Below are 21,978 nucleotides of genomic sequence, written 5' to 3' on the forward strand. Positions count from 1 at the left end.
GTTATGACAAAAGTTGCCATACTTACACTTCAAGAGACTGAAAAATTACACAGGCTCATTGTCTAACAAGACTTCCCCCCTCTCCCCCAAAACAGCTGCAGTAAAATAAAACAGGGAAACATGAGGGAAAAAAACCAACAAACTTCAAATATTATAAAGTCCCAGTTTTTGAAATCCTTTACTGTTAGCTTGTTCATGTTTGGTGATTATGGGACAGGAACTTTTATCATTCTATTACCATAGTTTCTAAGTTACATAGTTACTAAGTTTCAAACACTGAGCTCAGGATTGTCATAAAAGCAAATGTGCCCTTATTTTATTACTGGGCAAACTTGACTAGTCATTTATGCACACAGGGGAGCCTGGAATCCTGAATTTCTAGTTCAGTGTCTTGTTCACAAGCTCATGATACCTGTGAGGTTCCCATTACCGAAGCTGCAGTTGACAGTACCCCCACTTAGTCTGTATGACTACCTAAAGAAGAATGTTTTATGTAAGGACAGTCCTGCAGACCTATCTATCCTGGAACAAATAATACTCCAACGCAATGATTTTGGTCACATATCAGAGCAATTAGAATACAATCCCTCCAACTGCTGGGACAGCTGGTCACAGAGAAGAATTAGCCCCACATGAGTTAACTATTTCTGCTGTAACCCACTGCAAGAACACATCTTTTTACAGACACCAAAAAGATTCCAGAAACAAGCCCCAACCCTTTGAGGGCCTCATATACAAATACAACATTGAGCAGCCTACAGTGTACAGCCAAATGTCTGCACAGCCTTGCACCATACTCCTGCTCTTGGGCATTATGAGAACCAGAAGTCATATTCCAGCACCACCTCGAGATGGTGTTTAGAACCAGCCTTGCACATACACCGTGTATTCTTCCAGCCCAGCCTATGAAACCAAGTTAACTTTTGACAGTCCCACAGGCAAGCACCTGTCAACCACTGCCGAAGGGGAAACACCAGGCCCCATACAAAAGCTCACCCTGGACACCGCTGCCCTCAAGGAGCACAGCAAAGAAAATCACACATCAATCCTTCCTGGCACCTTCCACAGCACCTCAGCCTTTTGGGAAAGACTCCCTCAACACTTTCAGTCACAGCTTTGCCTCATAAATTGAGAGGAGCATCTGAGGAGCAACTGTAGGGCATTCAGCCTCCTCCAGGTCCCAACTCCTCCTGGAAGGGAGCGCCGCTTCGGGCCCCATCACGCAGAGGACAATCAAGCTGTAAGACAGCACAAGTACAACAGCAGCGAGGACCACAGAAACACAACCCCACCGCACCCCCCGCTCAGGACAACACCCTAAAATGGCGGGCGGGACCCTGCTTCAACCACGTGATGAGCTCCCGCCTCGCCTTCGCCCCGCCCCGCCCCGCCCCGCTCCGCTCCGCTCCCCTGGGCCTCTCGGGCTCCCGTAGGAGCTTGCCTCTCCCCAGCAGCCACCGGCGGGTGTGACGTGTATGCAGGGCCAGCCCCCCAGCGGAAGCTGCGCAGGTAAGCGCTGCGGAGGGTGCGGCGAGGAGAAGCGCAAGCCCAGCCTACCCGACCGTTGCTCGGGCTCGAGGGGTGGCCGCTGCTGCCGGCTCCTTCGCTTCAGGGCGGGCGGCCGGCCGGCCTTGGCAGCCCTCGGCGAGCCCTGGCGGCCGGGAGCCGTTGCGTGAGAGCCCAAGTTCCCCTCAGAGGCTGCTCGGGCTCTGAGGCCCGGCGTCCGCCTCAGGGCGCAGGTGGGTGCCTGAGGGTCTAAGCGTTGGGCTTGGGAGCACCCTACGCCCCTTCCTTCCCTCTCTTTCTCTCCCCGAGATGTCTACTCGGCCTGGCAGCTTCCCGAGTACCCCCTCCGAAACTGAGGCTGGTTGCATCTGCTGCGCTGCCGCCGTGGTTTGGAGGCGCCTAGAAAGGGTGGTGCCTTCGTGGCTGTGGTTAAAGTCCCCCGGTAACACCCTAACTTGCGCTCTTGTGGTAAGGGATGGACTAGATGTGAGCATGGGGAGGCCTCCGGACACCACCGGCTCCCGGGCTGGGGCTGGTAGTGTTTGGGGTTTCATCTTTCTGTTGACATGCTGCTTCGTGGTTATATATGTGATGCTGGCTCAGTGTCTTACCCTCCTTTTGCGGTGGAGGGATGTGCCATAGTTGTGCCAGGGAGCTTTCCTTGTCTTTAGTAAAGTTTAATGCATACTGCTTTATTTGTAAGCCATTCAGAGAATCTGCTGCTCCTGCCATCAAAAATCTGGCTTTTGATCCTTATTTCTGTAATTGGATTATGCCATATATAAGTTTAAGTGGCTTTAGAGGAAAACACTTAGGTTACAAAAACTCCCTTTTGCATTCAGGATGGCCCTTGGGAAATACCTCTGTTTGTTTATTCAGGTTGGTTTTGGAAAGTCCCTTTAAACTGTCATCGAAAGTGAAATTGTGTCACGAGCCCTTGTGATGCTAGCTGATGGAAATGCGTCTATTTTTGCTGAGGATTCTCTTGCAGTTTAGTTACGGTGAAATAGGAACTTATGTTTGTGAAAGCAAAATTTATTTTTTTTTTTTATAATTAGAAGGTTGAAAAGAATAAGCTTACTTGGAGACTCCAGTGTTTTTTGGTTTATAGTCCAGTAAAAAAATTGCAAACTTAGTGTTTGTTAAAAGCTGAATGAGCGGTTTATAAATGCCATTTGTATCTACAATTTGTTGCCTTAAGCATAGATTGCAATATTAGACTTTTATCTGGATGGCACAAAGCCATGGATACCTTTTACGTTTCTTAAGGTAATGTTGATTAGAATTACAGCTATAAAATGATTCTCTGGCATAACCTAAAAGTGGGAGAGTGATGGTTGCAGGGTGTTCATGAGAATTGCCTAGCTAGGTTTCAAAAAGGGGAAAAGTTGCACTAACAAATTCAGTGCCGTCTGTTGAAAGCTGAGCATGTTTGTTGCTTTCAGGTTTGTAAATACCATGTTTTACTTTGCCCCTAAAATAATAACAACAACATTATCCAGCAAGAAAAATAATTCATGTTTGTTGCCCAGTTAGGACAGACACGATGCAAATTACAGTAATTAAACACGAAGGAGTGTCAAACCATCCACATGCTCAGTTAATTCTTCTCACTCCTCTTTAGAAAATACTGTTGTCTGCAGCATTCAGAAATTCTTCATAGCTTGCTAAAGCTGGGGTCAGGGTAAGGTTATCCAGTAGTTGCCACAGGTTGGATGTTTGCCTGTGGTTTTTTGCTCTCAAATAGTATTGGATTGTTTTTTTTCCAAGCAAGGAAAAAAAAAAACCCTGGAAAATTGATAGAAATATTTGATTCTTTTTTGCTCTTCCCTTTTTTCCTGAGAGTTAATGAGCTAATAAACAAGAATGAGAAAAGGAAACCTTAGCACATATATGCTAGCACTTTAAATGCTTTTCAGTATAAATTAACGATGTCTTCTGTAAGATTCCCAGTTTCCAAAGCACACAATTCTCACATGCTTTAACGTGTACGTAGATTTGTTTGTTTTTCTTATGTTGAGATCACTGCAGCTGCCTTTCCTTGCGCTCTTTGTGCCTTCCCTATTCTTGGGGTTTTATTTCAGGGTTAGGCTGGTTCACTCACAGAGATTACTGCTTTCTCTGGGCAGGGTGAAAATAACTTGTGATGATGAATTCAGCCTGAACTCTTACTGTTATCCAGGGAGTTGCTCTGTTGAGCTCACTGCCATCTCTTCCCCATTAATGGGTACTGATGCAGATTTACAGTGGACTTCATCTTTGATCTCATCCTCTATCCTGTATGTTGCTTGTGCCCTGCTTGCCTGTTCTGGCTTTGCAATGGGAAAGGTGCCTCTTGGACTATGAAAAGCGGTACCCTGCTGTTCCATCTTTGTGAAACCAGAAGTTTACAGTATCGTTTTATGATACCATTACATTTGCTTGCTTGACAAATGGTTGAGAGTGGGGAGAGGAGGCATACATCATTGTCTACTATTTGCACTCCAGTTGATCTCACTTTGCTGGAGGCTGGGACTTTTATGTTATGCTGTTCTGGTGGAGCTTGTGGTTTTGAGATGTTCCCTCCTGACTCCTCTCCCAAAGAGAGCCATAATTCATGTTCAACTGTAGAAAGGCTGTTGAAGTAGGGAAGTGGGAGAAACAGGGAAACAGAGGTACAGCCAGGACACATTTTAGAGAGGAATGGTGGGGGTGGATTGACCATCCTGTCCAGAGCAGAGCAGAAAAATTGAATTGCTGATTTTGATAAATCAGCACCTTCAGCAATTCTGGCTCACATGAGGGGTTAAGAGGTTTGTCTTGAAACGACAGGCAGCTTCTAGATTATCCCTGTTCCAGTCCAGGTTTCATCCCCTTTTCATTTTCTTTTTTTTTTTTTTCCCCCCAATTTTTTTATAGCAGTTTGGACTTGGATTCCCCTCCAGCAAAATACACAGAATGCATTTTATACTCAAGGGGGTTTGTGCAGAATTCCAAAATATCACTTAGACTTCTTGAAAAAGTACCGTATCTTTGTAGAGGAAAGCTATATAGAGATGGATTATTTTTCTTTTTTTTCCAGTTGTGCCCGTTTTAAAAGAATGGCACAGAAGAAGTATTTAATATCAAAACTGACAAGTTGCCTGAGAGAGGACAAAATTCAGCTATGGAAACCACCTTATACAAATGAAAACAAAGAAGCTGGTAAAGAGATGAAGGTAAATATTCTTTCTGAGTTGATGTCATACGCTGTCATGTCATACTGCTTGTACATTTCCCTGCTTTTTCTTGCTGTTTTCTTAGGAGCTTGTACAAAAATATTCATCCAAGTTGAGTATCAGTGAGAATGATACAGAGAATATGCTGGAAGAAATACGGTGTAAAGCAATTGAGCGTGGAACAGGAAATGAACATTTTAGAGTGACTGGGATTGCAAGACTCGATATCTATCTTCCTCGTAGAAAAGTAAGTGACATTGTAGAAAAGTAACTTTACATTGGCCTTTGGAGATCTAGAGATGTAGATAATGCAAATATTTTCACTTCAACTTTTTCAGGTATTTTTTAAAGAGAGATCTCTTAGGTCTGTAAAATATGGGAAGAGGGGGAACTATATAGGTATGTTTCAGTTTCCCAGGTATGTGGGGATATTGTGGCAAAGGAGTAGAATACTAGGAAATTAATAATTCTTCCCCTTGAGTGTTTAGTGAGAAATTATCTTTCAATTAAGAATAGTAAACTAGATTAAGTGTCTCTCCAGTTCAGTTTCATTCCTTCTGATGTAACTTCGTATTGGCAGTAAAGAACAGATGTATTTTTTCTGCTGTAGAATACCTAAAGTTGAATTAGGATATTAATATCATTATGTTACCAAAGCTTTTATTTAAATGACAGCTTTAAATAAATAAATAAATCGCTTTAAGTGCAATAAGCAACTTGAACTTGGTGTCATCTTAGGTCATATATGGCTGATTCCACTGTAAAGAACTTCTCTATCTTTAGCCGTGGCATGTGGCACTATTCTTATAGTGATAACATTATCTTGATGTAACCATTCCAGCCCAGGCAGCTAACTAAACTTGCTTTAAAATAGGTACATCCAGTGTTTGAACTTGGAAATAGGAAGCAGGATTTGCCATTGTGATGGTACTCATCTGTTCACTTTAAGTCAGGCTCCTAAAAGCTTCACGAAAACAGAACTGCCCTTTTAAAGCCAGGCTTCAGCCTCTAGTTTCACACAGAAAATATGCCAGAATAAAGCTGTAAATCTAATTGAATCAGTGTATGACTAGCCATTATATCAAATTGTGTGGCTTCATCTACCGTAGTCAGCTGAAGGGTGGGGACAGGCTGTTCACTCTTTGATGGACATTCATACTGTCAAGCTGTTAGTGTCAGCTCTGATACTACCTGGTATCCTGCCAAGCAGGGTCCAGCATAGTATGAGGGCTGACCATAGGCTGGGGACTGATCTCAAGTGTCACTTTGAATAAAGATGCTCAGCTTCAAGGGTTGAGGGGATTTAACCATGTGGATGTGAAGTGTGCTATATAAGTTGATCACAGGACAGAGCAGAATCTTATCAGGCCCTTATTAATATAGGGCCTCTTATCTGGGAACATTTTCCCATAAAAACAGTCTCAGACAAGCACAGCTGTCTCCAATCAATTCCTAGTTTTGATCTTATGCAGGAGCAGCATCTCCCCCAATGCCAAACATCTTCATCCACTCTGATAACAGTGAAAGAGAACTTCTTTATGCAGGGGTACTTAAAGGTTGTAGTCATCAGCAACAGAAGTGAGTGTTTATCTGGAAAAGGGCAATGGGTGAGTTTTTTTCTGAAGATGATCCTAGATGGTAACCTATGCTTCAGAAGGTGTTTGTTTTGTTTTGGTTTTTTTTTTACTGAATACTTGCAAAATCGCAACACAGTCATAACTGTTCTCTCTCCTGTAGTGAAAAATAATTGCCAGGGCACGTGATGGGCTACAGTCTAGAGGGTGTTAAGTGTTTGGCATGCAGTTAAAACAAGCAAATAGTTTCATATTTCCTCTTTATAATGCTACTGAACATAGGGGAATTAACTAATTGAAAACTCCAGTTTATCTAATCTGGGACCATAGACATTACTAGGAATTAGGCATAAGTTAGCCAGCTACAGGTGAGTAGCATAATTACAAAGCAGAGTTCAGATTGAAAGTGTGTAATTAAATTAGTCAGTTTAGATTGTTTGGTTCTGATTTTAGATTTATCTTATTCTGAATCTGCTGTTGTTACAATGCTTATTTTTAGCACTATGTAACAAGTACAAGATTCCCTGCCCAGAAATTAGTAATAAGTATGCCCCACTACTTGAAAAAGAAATTGTAGTTGTTGTAAAACAATTAATTAGAAACTGTCCAAAGTATCTTGATACCATGCTTTTTTTCTTCCCTACTCCTTTCCCCTTACCCATTATAATTACTACAGAGCAGAAAGGTCCCTCTGGAAACTAACCTGTTCATCACAGGCAAGGAGCTCAGATCACAGTAAGTGTAATTACTCTTGGTTCTTCTCTAATATGCTGGCATGCTGTCATATAGTACTAAAAAAAAAAGACAAACTATTTGGTTGATTTAAGCTTCTTCTTAGCGTGTATGTCTGAATAGCACAGTGTCCAGTGTCCCTGTAAGGCAGTTCTTCACGTAAGAAGCTGTGGTTTAACAGATAGAAAACAGGAAGGTTTCAACTCGTGGGAAAAGATAGTTCTCTAAATCCCCAGCAGGGACCTGAGAAGGCAATAGTGATCAGTGTTCCAAATCCCTGACTGGCAGAACAGTGAGCATTAGCTTCTCTTCCTTTTGTGTTTTTAAACCTAATAAAATCCAGTTCTTTTCTGTCTACGTTTTTTCCCTTTCCAGGTACAGTGTACAAAGCTTTCTGATGATGTTACTTTTCTTCTAGCAGCAGCTTTAAGCCAGTTGCGAGTATACTCATTTTTAATTTATTTGCTGTTCTAAGGGAAATGTAGCCTTACAAGCTTGTATTCATGGGTGAAATTATTTATTTACAGGATAGCACAGGAGCATGCATTACAAGAAAATGCTATCAAAATAATCATAAATAAGAAGCAGCTTGACCTGGGTATGTATATCTAGTTGAGTATATTTTTATGATGACTTTCTAGTTTACAAATTCTCAGAAGAAAAACCTCTGCAATTCTGTTACTTTCAGAAATTCCCAAGGAATAGCAGTTACATTTGTCAGGTTCTGCTGTACAGAAAATTCAACAACTTTTGATGATCAAAATTCTTAGATAGAATTAGAGCAATTATAGGAATCATGTAATAAATGTTGAAATCCATTTTTCAAGTGCTGAAACACTGAAAATGCACATTGAAGAGAAACTCTAAAGTTCCTTGAACATGTTGTTTAACAACACATTTAGAACCTTTTTGTAATGCATTACACGTGTTCAGCTCATCAGACGTGGTGTGGGAAGTGATGACAACAGCTTTCTGTTTATTGATGGCCTATGCATCTGACATATTTATTTCTCATAGAATATGTCAGAATTAGAGCCATGGAATTGACAGTAGGAACTCAGATTTAATTCCAAGTTCTTCTGTCATGTTACTGTCCTGTTGTGGTGTTTGATCCTGGAGATGATGTTGTTCCAGTTTTTGCCTGAAGATCAATTAACTGAAATAGAAACAATTGTATTTTTTGAATGTATCAGGGGGGTGGGGGGGAGGAAGGCAAGCAAAGAAACATACCAATCATTTTAAAAGCACTTCTAAGATGAAAGTCTGATTTGAATTTCTGCTGAATATGTCAGTAATTGGCAGGGATTTTGATTGAGTTTTTGAGTCCAGTAATTACTGTAGTTCTTCAGTACAGTACAAGCGGCCATTCAGTTTGGTTGTTTTGGTGGTGGTGTTGTCCTCCCCCAGTGACAGGACAATGTAAAATAGTCTCTCTCCACAGAGCATTTGGATTACATGCATCATACTCTATCTTGCAGGCAGAACCCTTGAAGACCAGGGCATAACACACAATGCAAAAGTGATGGTACTTCAGCTGGAGCAGAGTGATGAGGAAACAAAAAGAAAAGTTCAGGAAGAAGAACTTCAACACAAGAAAGAAAAAGAAATAAATGAAAAGATGCAAAGAACTAAGAAGGGTTTGGAAATTCTAGCAGAGAGAGGTAAGGGGGCTTGCTGGTTTTTGTTTTTTTTTTGTGGAGTGGAGGGGAGAGGGTGCTCATTAATTCTTGCACATCAAAAGTTACTTTTTTCAGTAGCCTTTCAACGTAGAAGAGTGCCTGTGCTGTGGCTGGATTTCAGTTTATACTTTTCTAGGTTTCTGCCTACTTGAAAACTGATTTTGCACTTCAAGAAGGATATGACTTAATTATTATTTAATTTGCACTTGTCAGTTGAGGAGCTGGTCGACTCATGAGAACAGGCTTTTAATTTATTGTAGACGTAAGCACAGTGGAATCATAGAATCATAGAATCGTTAGGGCTGGAAAGGACCTTAAGATCATCAAGTTCCAACTGCCCTGCCGTGGGCAGGGACACCTTACGCTAAATCATATCACCCAAGGCCTCATCCAACCTGGCCTTGAACACTGCCAGGGATGGAGTAATGTATTGTAAGTCATTAAACACTTTCTTGTGGTCTTCCTTGGATACGGCTGTGTGTAACCATGGTTTCATTGTGCAGAACAGCTCGCTTGTCATTCTCATGTAATGTGACTGTTCTGTTATTGTTGTGTTTGTTGATTGCTGGCAACCGTGGATTAAGTTAAAGGGATATAGTCAATTTGGCAGTAATAATTTTTCAGAATGAGATTGTGTTTGTGAATTGCATTGCTAGGTGGTGAGTTTAAATTACTTCTCTATTGTTTAAAAAAAATCCCCAGACAAGGCACTGTGAAACTGGGTATGCAATGAATTCCTGCCAATTGCAAAAATACATGAACAAAGCTTCTTTTAATGGTCCGTGACAGCCTGTTTCTTACTACAATATCTGATTTCGAATAAATGAAAAAAGTGATCTCTTTTATGGACTTCAGGGGTGATTTAGGCCCCAGAATTTTTCTATGGGGCCTTTTCAAGGTATTTACCGCTTACGGTCAGTTGTTGTCAGAGTTCAGAGTGAAGTCCATCATGAGCTCACAGGCTGAAGTTTCTGTGTGAAGGATAGAAGGAGTTTAACAACCCTTTTGTTTCATCTGAGAAAAAATTAAAGGACAGAAGCTTTTAATCTCAGCAAACTCTTGCTTAACTGTCTTTTGTTTACAAGAAAAAGCATCTTTTCGTTGTAAATCAGATGGAAGTAAAAATAAAATTGATAGTTTGGTTATAAGCATTAAAGCTATGGGGAAAGGAAAATACAGAGCTGTTGTTTGCCTTTTACCCCCTCCTCTCCTGTTTTATGAGCAGTGCTCAGTTGTGGATTTGTCTTTTTTGATACTCTGTACTTCATTTGATAACTCATTTCAAATGTTCTAGCATGTGAAATGTCGGGTGTTTTGTGTTCTGCAAACAATTCCTTACAACTCCTGTAACTTTTAATGTTGTGTCTAAATTTCTGGATGCGCAGGGCCTTTTCCTTAGTGACCTTGCTAAAAGTTCTTCGTACTTGTCTGAGCAGGGCTACTGTTGGTAGATATGTCCGAAAAGCTACATGAGCCTTTATATGTAATTCGGGTTTTTGCTGTAGGTTGTTTGCTTTTTTTGTACAACAGTGTGCTTATTGACATAATCTTATGACAGCAGGGTTGCTCTGGTACTTAAAATTTAAACCCTTTTTTCTTATCTTTCAGAGGAATACTTAGATCCAGATTCTGTTCCATTCCTAGATATAGCTAATCAAACTGGAAGGTCAATCGAGATTCCTCATCAAGCTAAGAAAGTAGGTAAAGGGATCTTAGAAAACTACTGAGAAGGCTTTTTAAACCATTTGAACCATTTCAAATATGGGATTGAAGTACTGTCAGACTTGGGGGATGTAACCCTGCCTCCACTAGATGCTTGCTTCTAGAAATAACTTTGCAATAAAATTAAACTCTACAATTAGGAATACTTCAGTCATCTGGAGACGGACCTTGATTGCTGACCTAATCACAGGTCTGATCTTGCACTGACGACTGTGTGGTCCAGATTTTATTTTTGAAGTCTTAACATGGGCTTTAACTTTGTTATATCCTAGCGCCTGTTTTAAATTTAGGGTGCCCTCGAATGACATGAAAAGAACTTGTTTGTTAGGTCTTAGTTTCAATTGGGTACTTAACAAGTCTCTCAAAATCAGATTCTCTTAAAATAGCTTTGAGATCTTTTGCACTTAAGCTTAAATTTGTCCACCGTTCAAGAAAGTTGCACGTTCTCAACTGAAAATGTCTTTAGGTGCATTGAATTATGGTAGGAGTGATCTACTTGATGTTCTGCTGAAGCAGAATAGTGATAGGTGCTATCTTTAAGTTTGTGGCATTTTCTAAAGATAAATACAAATCTTTATAAATACTTGGAATTACATGCAGTAACAAAAACCCCAACCTTGGGGAAAAACGAGCAAGCCTCAACATGTGCTGACTGCTGGTCTAGCCTCTTCTGAAACACAGCATGTTTTCTGCATCACCTGGAATTTCTGGATGATTGGATTAACAACAGTCCAGTCTCACAATGCCTGCTGTTGTGATGAAGTGCTGAAAGTAGTAATTCACCTGAAGAGTTAAAGCATCAAATGTTGAAGTGCACAAGATTTCATCAATATTGAACGTTGGTGAGAGGAAATATTGCAGGTTGTCTCTATCCAGAGGTATTGTTTATATTTCCACTTGTCATGCTGCAGGAACTACAGTGTTTTCCTGCCACATTCAGAATTTCGTTTTAAGTTCTGAGGTTTTGCAGAAGGTAAATCATTAGGTTTTACAAGATAGTTGTAATAAGCAAAGCAAAACAAATTTGATGCTGTTACGAAGTGTAGCACCTAGAAAAAAGCTTAGCTTTTTATCACTCACCATTGAAAATCTATTGAGGGTTGAATTCTTAAAACAAACTTGTTGCAATGTTTCATGTGTTGGTAACATTAATTGCTTTTATTTAGACAATATCCGACATTAGTAGGTGGGAGAAAAGCATGCAGCACTGTGAACTAGTACTGCTCTTACAGAACTGATGTGATAGTATTTTTCTAGGAAGAGCAAGGGCGCTAATGGATTACCTAGATCCTACTTCAGTTATGTAACTGAGTTGGGGAGGTGCAAAAAATAAGTCTCAATCTATTTTTCTAGGCACTTGTGCTGGCAATGGGTTATCATGAGAAGGGCAGAGCATTAATGAAGAAGAAAGAATATGAAATAGCACTGCCGTATTTGCTGGATGCTGATAAACACTTCTGGTAAGAACCTTTTTGAGTCCTTGTGTCTCTTTCCTTTACTGACAGCCAAATCCAGGGACAGCATGAGCACTACCTGTGCATGTAAATCGGGGCCTATTTTTCCATAGGACTGCTTCACACCCCATCTGCAGATGGGAAGCAGCAGACAAAGTCTGACTCACAGCTGAAAGAGATACTGCCACCGGGCAATTTAATCTTTCATGTCAGCATAAACACGAACTGTCAATATTCATGTAGTAGGCTATAAATTGCATTAGCTCAAGAGACAGTGTCGTGGTTTAAACCCAGTCAGGTAATTCGTTCGCTCACTCCCCCGCCTTTTCTTGCCCTCCCCCTGCTCTCAGAGGGACGGAGAGGAGAATCGAAAAGAATGCAACTCCCACGGGTTGAGATAAGAACAGTTTAGTAACTAAGGTATAACACAAATCACTACTGCTACCACCAATGATAATAATGATAAAGGAAATAACAAGGGAGAGAATACAACACCTCAGCACCAGCCGACCGATAACTCGCCCCCCAAGCCCAACCAAGCACCGACCGATACCTCCTCCAACCCTGCAGTCTCCCAGCCCTTCCGGCTAACTCCCAATTACATCCTGGGCATGACGTGCTGTGGTATGGAATAGCTCTTTGGTCAGTTTGGGTCAGGTGTCCTGTCTCTGCTTCCTCCCAGCTTCCCCTCCTCCCTGGCAGAGCATGAGGCTCACAAAGTCCTTGGCCAAACCAAAACATCTCTATCAGCTCTGTTCCCGAGCCGAAAGTCAAAACACTGCACTGCACCAGCTACCAAGGAGGAGAAACATGACTGCTACTGCTGAACCCAGGACAGACAGTTACAAATACTTGTTTGCAATTGCTCCTGTGAAGTAATAATTTCATGTAAAAGGTGCCACAGATAGCTGAGGTCACTAAACATACCAAGATTTCTGTGAGTAAACTAGGAGTCAGAGCCCAATATTGTGCTTTTGAGATCCCAAAAGTAATACTGGCCTCATCTGTTTCCCGTTTGTGTGTATATACAAGGAGACTGGCACAAAATCCAGCATGTTCATGTGCTCTAAGGACAGTTTCTCTGTCCTCTCGGAGATTACACAGGGTTTAATTCTGTTCTGCTTTTAAAGAGATTCTGTCTAAAATGGTAGTCACAACTGATTTTGTTACTGTAATTCTTTTCAGATGTAGTGTTATCATTAGTGTCCTGCATATTTGTGAATGGGATAGGAGATGAGTGCTTTGTTAAAATTCCAGTGACATCAGTTTGCTACCTCAGATATGAACTGTGTGCTTCCTCAAACATATGAGTGTGCATGTTGTTTCATTAGTGTTAAAAAAGTGTGTGTGGAGAAAAATAAACAAAGTTATTGTTTATTTTCCAGTGAGTGTAGCACAGAACTGCTGAATACGGTTGATAACTATGCAGTATTGCAGCTGGATATAGTGTGGTGCTACTTCCGCCTGGAGCAGCTGGACTGCCTGGATGATGCAGAGAAAAAGCTGTCCACAGCACATAGATGCTTCCAGAGGTGCTACGGGGAGAACCATGAGAGACTTATTGATATCAAAGTATGCTGTTTGGTTTTTAATTACAGTGGCTTTTTGTTTTCTACGCATATTCAGTTACTGTTCAGGTACTGACTCTTAGAAGTTTTCTTCTAAGTCTCATTAGCCTGGAATATAGTTGTGTATTTGTCAGCATAGTGGAAGTGCTGGACCTGACAGAGAAGTTATGGCAAATGTGTGTTTTACCTAGAATCATAAAACAGTTTAAGTTGGAATGGCCCTTAAATACCATCTAGTTCCAGCCCCCCTGCCGTAAACACCTTCCACTAGACCAGTTTGCTCAAAGGCCCATCCAACCTGGCCTTGAACACTGCCAGGGATGGGGCAGCCACGGTTCCTTGGGCAACCTGTTCCACTGTGTCACTGCCCTCACAGTAAAGATTTTCTCCTTACTAATCTAAATCTCAACTTTTTTAGTTTAAAGCCATTTTCCCCCTGTCCTGTCCCTACACGCCCTTGTCAAAAGATTTCCTATAGGCCCCTTTAGGCACTGGAAGCTGCTCTGTGGTTTCTCTAAAGCCTTGTTTTCTCCAGGCTGAACACCCCCAGCTCTCAGACTGTCTGCAGAGCAGAGGTGCTCCAGCCCTCAGAGCATCTTTGTGGCTGTCTCTGGCTCGCTCCAGGAGCTTCAAATCCTTCTTCCACTAGAGACCCCAGAACTCAGTACGGTACTCCGGTGGTGGGGGTGTCTCACCTGAGCCCAGCAGAGGTGGAGAATCCCCTCCATCAACTTGCTGGTCGCACTCCTTTTGGTACAGCCTGGGACATGGGTGGCTTTCTGGGCTGCAAGCACACACTGCCTAGTAAAACATGTAAACACACACAGACACCATCAGTGCTTTAGATGTGATACTTTATCTGCAGACAGAGTGTCCCATATTAGTGACTGTGTCTTTAAATGTGTAAAGTGTTCTGTGATAATGAATTGATATTCTAACGTATGCTTCTACCAACATGCCTACCCTTTTTAAAATAATTCTTTAGGGAAGCTATGGTCGTGAGAAGGTTTTATTTCTGCGGCTTTATCTCCTTCAAGGGATAGGACACTATCACAGTGGCAGAGAAAAAGAGGCTGCCGAGTATATTCAGAAGGTGAGAAACCATCAGGTAAAACCTTTTGAGTCCTCCCCCTAGCTCCCATGTTTGGGCTTTGTCATTTGCTTACTCAGAAAAATGGGGAGACTTCTTTTGTTTGTGCATTAGCAACAGTGTAAGTAGTATCATTTTGTTCTTTCTGTATGTAGGCATCTTCATTATATGAAGAGCTGTCTGTAGATCCTGATAAAGTTGATTGTCTGTCACTCTTGGGATTCTCCGAACAGGAAGCTCGCCTTGCTCTGCGAGCATGCCATGGGAATGTGGAGCATGCTGCCAATCTTATCACCAACAGGAGAGAGGTATGGTGCAGTATAGGGATGCTGGGGAGAGACTCTTCATTAAGGACTGTAGTGATAGGACAAGGGGTAACAGGTTAAAACTTAAACAGGGGAAGTTTAGATTGGATATAAGGAGGAAATTCTTTACTGTGAGGGTGGTGAGGCACTGGAATGGGTTGCCCAGGGAGGTTGTGAGTGCTCAGTCCCTGGCAGTGTTCAAGACCAGGTTGGACGAGGCCTTGGGTGATACGGTTTAGTGTGAGGTGTCCCTGCCCATGGCAGGGGGATTGGAACTAGATGATCTTAAGGTCCTTTCCAGCCCTAACTATTCTATGATTCTGTGATTCTAAAGTATTAAATCAAGGATTGTGTTAGTTTGGGTATCCCTAAGATCATGTTTTACATGACTAGTGCAACATGGTGATAAATTACAGACTTTGATTATCCTGCTTTGGCACTATTAGTGAAACTGATAGCTTGACATCCGTTACCACAAGTTTGAAACCAAAACTTAATACAACAAGGGAAGCTCTGTCCCAAAACAGATGGCATGAGGGAGCCAAAGACCAGTGGTACCAGCAAGGCACATAGGAAGTCTTTGCACCAGTGTTTGCTACTCAGCAGCACTCCATGTGGGAATAAAAACACCATGATCAAGTTGTCATTCCTGGGCTTGGCTGGTCTGAAAGACAAGAAGCTGTACAATAAAGTGCTTTGAGCATAACCATCAAGTGATGCAGTATTATGGCTTTGGCCTTGTTGATCCAGGAGGGGAGAAGGATATTTTGTGCTCAAGTGAGGTGAAGACAGTGTTGTCCATATCTGAAGTGCCTCAAGTTAGGTTTGATAAACTGACATGGTACTTCTAGACTTCAGTGAAATATGGATGGAAAAGTCAAATACCCTAGAGAAGGGCTGAGCAGAACTCCTTGGCTACATGCCTGGTTCTCGCTCTGTGTCCTGTCCTTGGCAAGTCTTGTCTACAGCCCCATCTGCCAAAAGGGTTTATCACTTACCACACAGGGCCTATAATAACTGACAGCGTAAGATCTGGTCCACAGACACTGCAGAGCAGAAGTACAGCAACAGTGCTAGCTCATGGAAATGGCCTTCTATTTAGTCTGTCTGTCTGCATAGGCTGTATTTAAAAAAAATAAAAATCCCTTTTCCTCAAGAAATGCAAACTTGAAGTAAAGCCAAGAAACCCCACATGCACAGGGAAGGGCTGAAGCATTCCTATGCATGCTGAGCTCTGTAATGTCTGTATTACTGCAGGAAAAGGCACAGATAAGGAGGGAGGAGAGAGCTAAAAGAAGGAAGCGACTGGAAGACATCAATACCTTGAAAAGTATGGGCTATTCAGAGAGAGCTGCTCAAATAGCTCTTCATAATACACAAGGAAACCTGGACCAAGCCTTTAAGGTAAGTGATTTTCAGGAGTAGTGCTTCTGTACAAAAACAAACAAAAAAAAACCCACAATGAAACACAAAGCCCAAAGTCCTTGTTCACTTGCTTTATTTATTGTTTAGCACATTACTGTTTGCTGTAGTCTTTACCTGGTAGTTCATAGCTACCTTTTCTGAACTGTAATGAGTGAACTTCCACTTCCTGGCCTGATGAGTCACTTAAGTTGGCTGAAGTTTGCTTCTATCAACTATTACATATATCTTTGCTGAGAACTACTGTATCTCTGCTGTATTCTAATCCCTCTCTGTTTTAATGTAGTTTATTCTTGACAATCCCGAGTTATTGTTGGAAGATGATGATGATGATCCTGTGGCCATGGACCAGTTTCAGGTTTCCCAGGAAAGTATTGATCAAGTAAGTTAGACTGCTTGCGTTCTTGGTTGTTTCTGAATTACACCTTTGGAAACACCGGATCTTCTGTCAGCAAAGCTGTACAATTATTCTTTAACCCATGTCACTCAAGCTGTCACACTGCCATGTCTGGTATCCGCTCTTCATGGGGAAGTCACATTTGGGCTAAAATGTCATGTGGGTGTGCTTCCAGCCCATTGAACGAACGTGTCACACAGAGATCCAGAGGGAATTAAGCATAGTCTAATGCTCCAGCCCCAAAAAGAAGTCTTTAAACATTGCAGTGCACAAAACGAAGGAGTCGGAATATGTCTTTCTCATCACAGGTTGTCTGAAACGCTCTACTGTAGTTAGTGTGGCTATGCAATTTATGTCAGATAGGCAAGAAAACTCTATTGTCTAGAAAACGTAAATAGCACATACGCCCTCCTGATATGCTGGGGTGCTTTGAAGTTTCATTTTGAAAAACAGAAAAAGAATTGGTCTGATATTAAGCAACAGGCTCTTGATTCTGTTCAACAGTCCAATTCTTTAATAGGTCACTGCCCTGTTGTTAACTGTTCCAGTAAACCAGAGTCAGTGTCCTGGAATTCCTGGCATGCAGCGCTGTCCTCTGTGCAAGAGGAATGACTGTCAGATGTAGAGTCTTGATTCCTGTCAGATTGGTGCTGAATAAGCTTCGATTTCTCCAGATTTCGTATTTTAATTTCTTTCCCCCTCTCCTGCAGCTGATGTACATGGGTTTCAGCCGTGAGTCAGCAGAGCAAGCTTTAAAGGTCTTCAAAGGCAACATCCACTTAGCTTCCCAAACCCTTGCTCATTATGGGGGACTTCTTCCTGCGTCACTGCAGCTTTCTCCAGCAGGGTCCAGTCCATCGGAAGAATCAACCTCTTCAAAAGACTCATCTACAGAGTTTGCAGGTAGGAATGTTGCATACAGCAGGCAGAGAAGGGAAAAAGCTGTTCTGGCTCTTGTATGAAACAATTAAGAGACTTCTGCTTTAGTACTGGTAGAGGGCCCAGACTTACTTTTGTCTGTAACATAGTTACAGGCAAGGCCTCCATTACCCTGATAAGCTACAGCCCCTGCAGTCAGTGACAGCTGTATACAGGACCATAAGGGTTGGCTGTAGGCAGCATGTAAAAGGGATGCAGCCCAGGAGAATGGCGCCTGAGTGGGCTGTGGCTTCGGCACACGAGGCTGGAGGCCTCTGGTATCTGCATCTTTACTTCCCTGGTGAGGAACATGTTGCCTTTCCAGCCCACAGACAATTCCAGCTTCTTATATCTGACTGTACTCGCTCACACCAGATCATTTAAAAACAAACTGGCCTCTTTCTGCCTGTAGTTTTCAGAGAGCAAGTACTAAGCTGCTGGAGCATGTTCCCTGGACCTGCCACTGATAATGATGATACTTTGGCTTGCTAATATCTGGGTTCTGACTGCTAGGAAGCTTACTGCAGGCTTGTACTATGCAGTCAGCTGATTTTACTCCCTCGTCATGTCCCTGATGTGATAGAATCATAACTGATACTTGCCATTTGATACTTGCCAAAGAAGAAACTCGCATGTATTTTCTTGTTACTTGTCATAGCTGTGGTGATCCCTGTTGTACAGCTAAAGGCTCTCCTACAGCTTTAAGCAATAGGGAAAAAAACTGGCTGTCCTGCAATATCCTTTGCAGAGCACTTTTAAATAAGAGGTAGTTTTACCATAGGACTCAGAGCAGTCATGCTGCGGGAAGAGGGAAGTACCAGTTTCTTTCAGAGGTGAATTCACTGCTGCTGCTTCTTATTGGAAGGTTCTTCTGGTTCACCAACAGATGAAGATATGGAGAATGATGCAGTCAATGAAATCCTAGAGGATATTCCTGAACATGAAGAGGATTATCTGGATTTAACACTGGAGGAAGAGAAACAGATCATCCATGAATACTTATCCTATATACAAGTACCACAGCAATAAATCCCTTTATATCTACTTCAGTTATATGTATTTACCTTGACAAATTGAGTTGGGATTATAAATGCACCTTCAGCTTATCTCTTACTAAAATGCCTTGAATTCAGTTCAGCTATAGGAGGAACGCTTAATTCTTGCTTAATTTATAAATCCACTTAAAGCCTACATTTGTGATACGTTGTAATTTATTGTCATAGCAGAAAAATAGAAACATTTATTTTTAGAAGAAAATTTAATAGAACTAAACTATATTTTTACCGTGAAATAATTCATTTAGTATTCAAGTAAAGAAGCATTTCTATACCACTTTACAATACCAGCTTTAAAAAAACAGAAGTGAGTTTGTAAACCAGAAACCCAGCTCATGAGATTATAGAGGTGTCAACTTTCCAACTGTTCTCCTTCTGTAAGATTTCCAAGAGACATATACATATCTGTTGTGCATGGATTTATACTGTGTCTGCTTGTCACTTCCTGCAGGTGTTACACAGGCAATAAAGGTAACTCTGCTGCTGGCTTTTAGTAAGGGTCTTCTATGCTTTGGTTTTAAAAACCAATAGGAGCTGCCAAGCAGGTCATTGCCCCTCTACCCTGAGCCCTGTGCAGTGACACTTCCTTATCTAACTAAACCAGCTGTTCCTAACTAACAAGCTGTTGAACAAAGCTTGGATCAGGCGCTGTCTCAGTAGTTGTATCCAGCTTCAGCACGCTGGAGAAGGAGTTGAGGTTTTGTGTTTGTGTGTTAGAACACCCTGTTTTCTGCTATGTAAGCCCTCTTCTCTGCTGGGAACCGAAGTTCCTCTGCTTGCCAGCTGTGCTGAAGTGCGGTTTATTAACTTTCCATAGCTTCGTTCTCGCGGTAGAGGGAGCTCAGGCCCCATCTGCTCCAGCTGCTGGGAACCGAAGCTGATCCTGCTTAGAGGGGGTCCTAAAAGCAGCTCCTGGGACAGGAACTTTCTTTATCTAGTGACACTTGACTCTTACCCCCCATTTATCAATGGGAAGTGAGGGCTTGGGCTGGTGACAGGGCAGATGTGATGCTGGAGGAAGCAGAGCTGGCGGCTGTGGAGTGACTGCCCACATCCAGTGGATGGACTTCAGTAGTTGATTGTGTTGTTTCTGGCTATCTTAGCCAAGGACAGCAACAGGCAGGGAGTGATTACACTGTAATTAAGGAATTACTTGTATTTTGTACTTCTCTATCAAGATGAGTGCTGTAACAGTTGAGTAGCTTTGTATCTCCTCCCAGAAGGTTGAAGCATTCCTAAAGGTAGTAATACAAGCTTCAGAGAAACAAGCAGCCCTTGCAGCCATTATATCCCTCTTCTCTACAGGTAAGTGCTGAGGAACAACCAGACAAAATGTTGCATATACAGAAGAATTTAAAATTGAAGACATACAGTGTGACTGATGTAGTGAATGCTAACACTATGTAGGTGGGGAAGCACAAATTTATTCCTTCCTTTAGCTGGGGGGGATCCCAAGCCTACTGGCATTACCTTGGCTAGCCCTGAGGCACAACACTGGCAGCAGCGCTGGGCTGTACAGGCAGCATTTCTCCTCTTTGAAGTGGCTTGCAGAGCAGACTGGCAGTGACAACTTCGGAAGTGAAGGTTTGTCCTTGGGGAAATTAAAATTAGCATTGTAACACGCAGTGCTTGTCACAGAAGCCATTCCTCCCTCATGGAATTTGCCAGTGCTGCTGCGCTGTGCATGCAGTTCTCAGTGGCACTAGCTAAAAGTTTTAAAGTTAATTTTGACCATGTAGTTGAAGGCACTGTGATATGTTTAGCAACAGCCAGAAGTGGTAATGACTCATTAATTCCATTCTTTGAGATCTATGTCTGAAATCCATCTCCTAATTCCATGTGCAGCTGCTGTAGGGCCAGATAAGCTCTTATGTCTAATATCCTGCATGCAAAGATCTAAACAAAAAGATGATCTGTGCAATTCTGTCCATCTCTGCTGAAGGCATTGACCTCATAAGCAACATACAGACAAAATGAGCTGTATGACAAGCCAATCACCCCAACAACTGAGAGCCACCACTGCACAGATGTCTCGACAGCACCAGTACCGAGCTACAGCAACCAGACCAAGAGGTTTACAGTGGAATTAAGGCTTCACTATGCAGATGACTTCCCAAATTACTGACCTTAAGTATGCACTTAACATCATTAAAATACTGTTTCCTACCAAACATGGAAACCTGCCAGTAAAGAGTGAACAAAGCTGCTTGGCAGGAGAGGCAAGCAAGCAATGACAGGCCCACCACCAAGGAAAAGGTAAGAAATGTTTCCAAAAGTGTATGTTTTGCCATATTCTATCCATTCTGAGCTGAAGCCAGACAAATCCCCTCTAAATGAAAATAAAACTTAGACAATGAGTTGTGTGTAGATGCCACATGTTTATTAGTCCATTCTAGAAAACAATCACAGCATCTTTATCTTGCTGTAGTGCAGAATAAATAAAGCCATAAAAATAAAAACATGTGGTTAGATACTTCTGTACTGGTTCTACAAAGAGTTACATCTGCAAATAGAAAAATAAAAGAACCCTTGTTTATTCATGGCTCAGTGGTTATCAGAGAAGGATGAACCTGGAAAGAGACTGGGAGAGCTTCTCTTGAGCTTGACTACTTATTTGACACTACTGGCCTAGCAAACCAGGGCTAGACCTGGCCTCGTAAGAAGGGAAAGGTAACAAAATCTAGAGTCCTCAGTAAATCCTCATAATTTACTCTCCTCTCCTTTGAAGAACACAGTTCCCAGTGGATATAAGAAAATCCTTTCCCCTGTGAGGCCAACCAAGCAGTGGCTACACAGACCTGGTGCCCTGGTGAACAGCTGAAGTGAGAGATCACCAAAGGTAAAAAAAGAAACTGCCAGGTTTTAGGGAGGGGCACAACTGCTGTGTCTTGGCAAAGAGCTGACCTTGACACAAAAGGTCTGAGATTGAGCTTGTTCTCTAGCTTCTCTTTTGTTAAAAAGATTTTAATGTCTGTCCTACTACTCACAACTTGGCAGAGAGGTGGTGTCTGCTTTAAACTCCTGCTGAGCTGTTCCATTCTGCATCAAATGGTCATACCAGCAAAAAACTGACCTGAAGGTCAGTTGTGGAAATTGGATTTGTAGTTGTACTGCAGCACACCTTTCATTTCTCCACTCAGCTGAACAGAGGGCATGTGAGAGGGCAACAGGAACAGGAGACATTTCTTATTAGATACTGGACAGGCAGAAGTGTGCAGCATCTCTCTGCCAGCAGGAACTGAAAAAGCAGTTGTGAGTACAGTTCTTAATTACACAGAAACAGACACAAGGTACCTAACCTGAACCACACTGCAGTCCCTCCTGCCCCCAGTCAGTCAGCAGCAACAGGATCAGACTTG

General features: G+C 42.1%; 1 protein-coding gene across 2 annotated transcripts; it reads left to right on the top strand.

The window, feature by feature from the left end:
* Nucleotides 1-1,608: 1,608 nt before the first annotated feature.
* Nucleotides 1,609-18,608, top strand: NUB1 (negative regulator of ubiquitin like proteins 1). 2 transcript variants are annotated; one of them, XM_061474492.1, is made up of 15 exons: nt 1,609-1,739; nt 4,586-4,703; nt 4,789-4,950; nt 6,954-7,012; nt 7,537-7,607; nt 8,488-8,670; nt 10,297-10,385; nt 11,764-11,870; nt 13,250-13,436; nt 14,418-14,525; nt 14,678-14,830; nt 16,085-16,231; nt 16,536-16,631; nt 17,357-17,549; nt 18,396-18,608. In XM_061474492.1, the coding sequence occupies exons 2-15, from the start codon at nt 4,587-4,589 to the stop codon at nt 18,452-18,454; spliced, it is 1,731 nt and encodes a 576-aa protein (XP_061330476.1). In that variant the 5' UTR covers nt 1,609-1,739; nt 4,586; the 3' UTR covers nt 18,455-18,608. The 2 variants fall into 2 exon arrangements, with proteins under 2 accessions (XP_061330476.1, XP_061330475.1); XM_061474491.1 differs by having other exon boundaries at nt 18,430-18,608.
* The last annotated feature ends 3,370 nt before the right edge of the window (nt 18,609-21,978 follow it).

The sequence above is a fragment of the Pezoporus flaviventris genome, unplaced genomic scaffold (assembly GCF_033815535.1).
Source record: "Pezoporus flaviventris isolate CSIRO_AGI_PZ_B2104156 unplaced genomic scaffold, CSIRO_AGI_Pfla_v1 ptg000079l, whole genome shotgun sequence".
NCBI classification, from domain to species: Eukaryota; Metazoa; Chordata; class Aves; order Psittaciformes; family Psittacidae; genus Pezoporus; species Pezoporus flaviventris.

What these genes read in the sequence shown, in the direction of transcription:
- NUB1 (XM_061474491.1), top strand. Translation starts at nt 4,587, where the DNA reads ATGGCACAGAAGAAGTATTTAATATCAAAACTGACAAGTTGCCTGAGA. An exon ending in TAAGAAGCAGCTTGACCTGG is followed by an intron (nt 7,608 to 8,487) that starts GTATGTATATCT and finishes TCTATCTTGCAG; the next exon opens with GCAGAACCCTTGAAGACCAG. An exon ending in ACCTGGACCAAGCCTTTAAG is followed by an intron (nt 16,232 to 16,535) that starts GTAAGTGATTTT and finishes GTTTTAATGTAG; the next exon opens with TTTATTCTTGACAATCCCGA.